General features: G+C 32.0%; 1 protein-coding gene across 1 annotated transcript; it reads left to right on the top strand.

The window, feature by feature from the left end:
* Positions 1-649: 649 nt before the first annotated feature.
* Positions 650-6,278, top strand: LOC111626316 (patched domain-containing protein 3-like). The gene is made up of 4 exons (XM_023369638.1): positions 650-661; positions 733-1,753; positions 1,831-2,148; positions 5,179-6,278. The coding sequence occupies exons 1-4, from the start codon at positions 650-652 to the stop codon at positions 6,276-6,278; spliced, it is 2,451 nt and encodes an 816-aa protein (XP_023225406.1).
* The last annotated feature ends 1,239 nt before the right edge of the window (positions 6,279-7,517 follow it).

Below are 7,517 nucleotides of genomic sequence, written 5' to 3'. Positions count from 1 at the left end.
GATAAATGAAGAATAAAGAAATCCCATATTTTTAACGCATGAAAAAGTACTCATTCAGCAGATAAGTTTCACTGTTTAAAGAATTAAAAAATTTTTTGCTAGTCACATGAAATACAGTTAAACATTTACATTTTCCTTACTGCCAGTTTTTCAAAAAGACAGTAAAACAAAATAAAAAATAGCCGTTCATTAAAGATTAATTTGTATTCAAATTTGTTAAAATCAATGTTTTTCAAACCGCTCAATTAATTAAAAGGTTTTTACAGTCGTGTATCAGATAATATTTTAGTAAACTTAATTTCAATATAAATGTAGTAACGCTCAGTCAAAACGTTTTTGACAGAAAAATAAGAGACACTATTTAACAAAGTAGCTTCAATTGGTAATTTCAAACGAAATTCACCAATGAGACCTAAAACAGAGAGACTGTATTACGTCACACAGAACCATTACAGTTACATAAGCACTGAGTAGAATTTTCCTTAAGTATTAAAAATTCTCAGATTTCTACTCAGAATTTTTAATACATAAGGAAAATATTTTTAAAACTCAGAGTGACTACATTCAATCAGATAGAATCAATCATCGTTAAGCATTTTATGCTCAATATTGTTAGAAAAATTCAGGATTTTCTTAATTCAAGATAGCGATGAATAAACAGGTAAAAATCAGTCGACAATATTAAACATTTCAAATGCATATGCTAACGTAATTTTTATTTAAATTTTTTAGGTAAGAAGAATCGACACTTCGAAGAAAACGAAATGCTTGTGTCTGACTAACACCGTGTCCAGTATAATTGGTCGACTTGGTGTAATAATAAGTCGATATCCCCTTTATTTTATTATTGCTCCTGTCATTTTTTCTGGTTTATTATCAATTGGGCTGATTAGAATTCAAACCAATGACGACACCGATTTTCTCTTAACTGCGGACAGAGGTAAAGTTTTTCATGCTAAACAGTTTATAGATAAGACATTTCCTATCAATTCAAATAATTTCGATTTTTTACGACTTGTTAAACGCCCACTTTTTCCAATGATCTACATAGTAAATGACAGAGAAAGCAACATTTTACGCAAAGAATTCTTAAACGAGATACAAATTGTAGATAATATTGTAAAAAATACCACAGTTTATGTACATGGTAATAACATCGTTTATTCGAACGTGTGCCAGACTGAAGATGGCAAATGTTTAGGAAATACTCTTATTAATCTGCTAAACAAGTCCGAAAATGCTATTCATGAAATATTAAGGATGAAATATCCTGTCAATATGGATCCTGTAACATACGCGTACAAAATCCTTTGCCTGAATTTAGGAGGGGTGATGACAGACGTCAAAGGATACATAAGTGTAGCAAAAGCCGTTCGTTTATTGTATGTACTAGATGAATCGAATGCAAGTAAAAAGAAGTGGAATGAAGAATGGACAAAGGCAGTTTACAACAAGTTGAAAGATTATAGCTTCGAGCATATTAAAACATTTCCCGATCCGTTCTCGTCTACCGATTATCAAGTAAAACGCATTTTGCAGAAATTAGTGCATTTGATAAGTGTGGCTGTGGTCGTAGTGGCCGTTTTCTCTATCACCACAAACATGACTAACAATTGGGTGAAGTCAAAACCCTGGTTGGGCGTATCTAGTGTCGTATCCGCCGGTTTGGCTGTAGCCACGACGTTTGGTTTATTATCCGCCTGTGGAGTAGAAAATCTTCAGTGGAACGTCAGTCTTCCTTTCATTATTCTTGGTAAGATATATCATAAAATACTTTTAAATACCAATACATTTTGCTTTAGTAATTTCTATTGTTTTGACATATTAAAGGTACGGAAGTGGACGACTCGTTTGTCGTATTGGCTTGTTGGAAGGTAACAGATTGCGATGACAGCGTAGAAAAACGAATGGAACAGACGTATCGCAACGCAGCAGTGTCCATCACCATAACGTCTCTGACGAATTTCTTCTCCTATTGTATTGCCATGACGTCACCATTCCCGGGTGTAAGAATATTCTCTTTGTATGCCGCAACGTGCATCTTCTTCAGTTATTTCTTTCAGTTGTTTTTCTTCGGCGGATGTTTGGCATTAAGCGGATACAGGGAAGAGAAGAATCTTCATCCTTTTACATTTAAACCAGCTTTTGGTAAAAATTTTCAAATTTATTAACCTGTATTAGTAATTATTTTCACAGATTTTCTAATACAGTAGAGCCTCGAAAACTCGGCCTAATGTTAGCCGAAGTGTGGCCGAGTTTGTAAAAATGCCGGGTTATCGGGAATAAGGTTAAAAAATAAGTATGAGTGTTTTCTCAGAAAACACTGTACTGTACTTATAGTATTGTTTACTTGAGAATACAACAGAGAATAAACTGCCCAAATACCCTTAAACAATGGAAAAGTACGTCTTTTATGAAAGCATAGAGTTTTTACTACATGAAAATGAAAATTAATGAATACATTGTTTACAGTAATTTACCTGATAAAAAAGACCTCAGAAAAATACTTTATGAGAACGTTTATACTTTTATAAAGCTGTCTATAATGAAAATTAATTAAGGATTTTTTGCCCTGCCAGGATGTGGCCGAGTTATCCGGAGAGCAGGGTTATCGAGTGCCGAGTTTTCGAGAGTCTACTGTAATGATTTATAGAGTATAGTTCTACACACTATTTTCTTTATTGAAATAGCATTTTATTTAAAAGATTATACAGGCTTTTGTTAACTGACTCTATTCAATGAGAACTTTGTTGTAGATTGGAAATAACAAAAGTAGTAAATATTATTTCTTATGTGTTTTAATTATAATTTATGTTATATATTTTAACATGTGTAAACGTTAAAAGTGAAAGTTATATTTTTGAGTGAATGTGACAAGAAACAAAAGCTTTAATTTTAATAATACATATATATCAATTACTTTAACGGTTATGTTAACATATACTTTAACATAACGGTATGTTAAAGTATATTAACATAACGGTTTACCCTATATTCTTAATATAAGGTACAATTGCTGAAGTCATTTTTTTACATTTTAAATTCAATGGCGAGGCAACAGCGACTGTAGCGGCAGTAAGATGTACAGGTACAGTACACTTCAGTCAACACTATAAATTCACGTAGTGAGTATCTGTCACCGATGGCGAAGTAACAAATTTTCTCAACAAATAAGTTTATTATTGTTTTCTTATAATTTTCCGTATATGTTTGGTAGCTTTGTCACAATTAAATTATTTATAAACTCATGCTTTTTTTACGTGTTCATTGTGTAGTATTCTAAATAGCTGTTTTCTCGAAACATTTATTCAGTGTGTTTCTGTGTTTATTTAAAATGTAACTCGTGCCATGCCTTATGTCGTACTCACGTAAGATTTTCAAATCGTATATGTACTATTTAACGAATTACTCTCGCTGTTATTAACATTTATCTGCAAAGTGTCAGTAGAAGTGAGATAATACATTCAAAAACATATAATATTGCTTGCTTTGTAATATGTCATTTTGATTATCTTTTTTTTTTTTTTTGTTTAAAGTTTGAACGAATTTATAATAGAAAGAATAAGATATGTACGAGCCATTAAGATTTGTGCAGAAACAAGTGATATAAATTAAGCCTTTAATGAAGCGCTAGACAATATAAAATCTCTAAATCAATTGTACGACGTCTCGTCGAAATAAGAAAATCAAATTCGGAAAAGTCTAAAAGTTTGACTGAATAATATGAAGAAAGAGTGAAACATGTTTTTAGTTTAGAATTACGTTTTTTGGGCTTACGCAGCTGATCTACAAAAACTGGCGCTCCAATTTGTTGAAAAAATATAAATTACTGTACTCTTGTATTTTAATTAATATTTACTATTGAATTTATATTTTAACACAGAGAAAACAGTGCCGTGTTAAAAACATTCTACAAATTCATGAAAGATAACCTTTTCTTGTCTTTACACACTTCAGTGGCAACCTTAATGGCAAGAGCAGAAAATAAAATGCAATAAGCAGTTGTTAGATACAAACAATGAAACTGAAAAAGATAAAACAAATTTAAAAAAAGCGATCGGCTTTGTAATCGTGGTGTAGAAGATCGTGAGGAATACATGTTCAGTGCTTGAAACTTAAGACACAGGCGCGTGATCTATTTACTAGAGTTTACAAAGAAAAAAAGAAAATGTTGGTGATATTTGTAATAACTAAATGTTAGTACGAAAGACGTTAATTAACAAGTTTTGAGTACCACATAGAATTTTAATTTTTTGTGACAGATTCTACAATTTATACTTACTTTTTCTTATGGAGTATGACTTGAGAAAGTTAACCTACAACGAAAATGTCCTTCCAAGATTTCTATATTTTTCAAATTAGGGGACTTTGCAATGTAAAAAATTTTATAATTTTCAGGTTTTTTCTGTATATATGAATAATAGCGCGTTTAATGACAAGTTTTTGTTTTCCGTTTTCAAAGCTGAATAATGCATGTACTTTCTATCGAAAATTTTTGTAATTTTGCAGGGAGGTTCGTTTATTCGGTAGATTAAAGATTTTAAATTATAGTAGTTAAAAGAAGGGGAATTAAAAAAATATTGCAGGTCGTATATCTTGACGAAGGTCGTGTATACAGACGTTATTAAAATTTACAATTTTTTATAAAACTCGTCTCTACTATGAAAAAAAGCTTTTTGTCACTTCATGACTATTAAAATTTAATAAGTTTTTCAAAAAGTATCGTAACAAATCGCGCCACATTGATTTTTGAAGGTTGTGGAAAAAGTTATTCAACTCGTTGCTGGATTTTTTCATTGTTTTCACAATGAATCTTTCGTTTTCTAAATCTGCTGTAACATAGAATAGCTTTCATCCATTAATAAGCCGTTCTATTTAATAAATTATTGACAATTGGTACGTAAAATATTTGTAATATTAAATGTTTTTTACTAAAATTTTCAATGATATTTTGTATCTTAAGGTTTCTTTACTATTATAAAATTTTATATAGATCAACTTAATTCAACTTTATAAAATATTTTAATTTTACAGAAACTATTGGACAAAGTGACTATTACAAGGAAGAAAATGAAGACTGTTTTATGAAGTTTTTCAGAGATACATTTTCAGCTTTTATTTTTCATCCTGTATCACGAATTATTATTATCTCTTTGTATTTTATATTATTGTCAATAGGCATATGGGGTGTTATGTCCTTACAGGAAGGGCTGAATGTTTACAAACTCAATTCAGAAAGTTCTGAAATTACACAGGGATTTCAAGTTTTTTATAAATATTTTACAGAATATCCTTTCACTGTGCACGTCGTAATTAACGAAACATTAGATTATTCTAATCCACGAGTTCAAGAATCAGTTAATGATTTCATGGAAAAATTTCACACTATTGAAAATATAGCCGGATACGAGTACGAATTTTCTTGGTTAAAATATTTTAAGAAATTCCAAAATCATCCCTTTTCGAAGTATTCCTTAAGGGGTTACGATCTGTCTCAGAAGCAGGATTTTATGGATGCTCTTAGAAACGTCTTTTTGAAATTCACAGGAGCCAAGCAATTTAACAATGACATTATCTTTAATGACAATTACACTGATATTGTAGCCAGTCGTTTCTTATTCATAGGTAAAAATGTTTCGGACAGAGTAACGGAATTCAAAATAGTAAACGATTTATCGAAAATAGTCGAAGAAGCGCCATTTTCTGTTGTAATTCATACAATAATAACACCTATGGCCGAACAAGGAATAGTAATCAGACAGATAGCGTTTCAACTGTTCTGGATCACTGCCTTGTTAATTTTTTTCATTTTTGTTTGTCTAATTCCGAATTTGCATTGCGCTGTTATCGTCGCTATCTGCGTCGTGTCCATCACGGTACAGACAATCGGATTTATGTCTTTATGGGCGATCAATCTAGACATTCTGTCTCTGATGTGCTTGATTCTCTGCATTGGGTTTTCTGTTAATTATCCCACTCACATATGCTATTGTTTCATTTCTTCACCAGAAGGAACGACTGAAGAAAAGTTAAAGGATAGTTTACGTCACGTAGGTTTCCCGTTAATTCAAGGAGCAATGTCTACTGGATTAGTATTGTTAATCATCGCCTATTATAATATATATGTATACACCACTTTCGTTAAAATCGTTTTCGTAATTGTACTGCAAACCACATTTCACGCATTATTTGTAATTCCTATAATAATCTTCACAACTGCGCCATGTATAACAACACGTGAAGAAAACAGAGCATCCATACTTTTTGAGTGCACATAGATATTATCATTTATAAATGTACTCGTTATTTTTTTACATACTCAAGTCTTATAAATGGGCATATGTTAACGAAGATCAATATTGCTTAAATTTGCTTTGATAATTTAAAAAATTCCAGATGTTTGAAAATTATTTTCAATGAGTTAGAATATTCTATACATGCTTTTTAACAGGAGCAAACTATATATTTCCGACTGGATTGAAATCTTTAAGTACAGCAAGAAATAACAAAAAGTTGCTGGCAGTCAAACATTTTTTAGGAGCAGCGAGCTAATAAAAAAAGTAGTTGATTAAATTAAATCTGATTTTGACATCATGTACTCACTATAGCATAGAATTATAACAGCAATATGATATGAGTGGTTTGAGAATTGGTTCTACAAAAACGTTTCATTATATTTAACGATGAAAAATGAGAAAGTATTGTTCTCTGGTTTATTTAATAATCAACTTTTATTGTCTTGGTAAGGTCGCTTTTGTTCAAAGTTCTTTCTAATTTACGTAAAATTACCTGTCTTGTATCATGCAATAAAAAAGATTCCTCAATAAAGTTATTCTAGAAATGTTTATAATAAATAGTTTGAATTTAATTGATTGAATAAGCATTATTTTTGTCCAATAAGAACGTATTTGACATTAAATTAACATATACAAGTATAACAGGGTTTTGGGCCTCAACGGTTCGGGTGGTCCGTATTCTGCCGATCCACTGCGTTCGTGGTGGGTCCGAAGGTTGCGATCGAAAACGGACCCGATTTTGGTCCTGGGCCGTATCTTTTCTTCTTGCGGACTCGTTCCTATTACTTGCCCCTCGATTGCTATCATGATTCCCTCTACGATTAGGAAAATTTTGGGACCGATTTTGGTTATTTTGATTATTCGGGAACACGGATCGACGATTACTCGGACGATATCCATTCCGGTTGGGAGGTGGCGTATCATAAGTCCGATTATTATAATGCCCTCGCGAATTTTGACTGGCAGAAGGATACCTATTAGTTCGAGATGGGCCTCGGGTTAAACCATCCATTCGGGCTTTTAGCTCGTTCATCGCTGCCGTTAATTCTTGTAAATCATCCGATGAATTTGTGGTTCGATTGTCTTCTCGGACCGTCCGCATGATTCCGCGAGAATGTGCGGTCATGTTCTCGATCATTTCTTCGCTTATAGCAACTTTTAACGCCTCATCAAACGTAGCTGGCTCTCGTGACATCGTTCGTTGCCGTATGCGTAAATCTA

The sequence above is a fragment of the Centruroides sculpturatus genome, unplaced genomic scaffold (genome assembly GCF_000671375.1).
Source record: "Centruroides sculpturatus isolate CEXI.00-Female unplaced genomic scaffold, Cexi_2.0 scaffold182, whole genome shotgun sequence".
Taxonomy (NCBI): Eukaryota; Metazoa; Arthropoda; class Arachnida; order Scorpiones; family Buthidae; genus Centruroides; species Centruroides sculpturatus.
The sequence above is the reverse complement of the archived record's forward strand: the minus strand, read 5'-3'. Positions and strand labels throughout refer to the sequence as shown.

Coding starts and splice junctions, on each gene's coding strand:
- LOC111626316 (XM_023369638.1), top strand. Junction 1,754..1,830: donor TCTTCCTTTCATTATTCTTG/GTAAGATATATC, acceptor GACATATTAAAG/GTACGGAAGTGGACGACTCG. Junction 2,149..5,178: donor TACATTTAAACCAGCTTTTG/GTAAAAATTTTC, acceptor TATTGTCAATAG/GCATATGGGGTGTTATGTCC.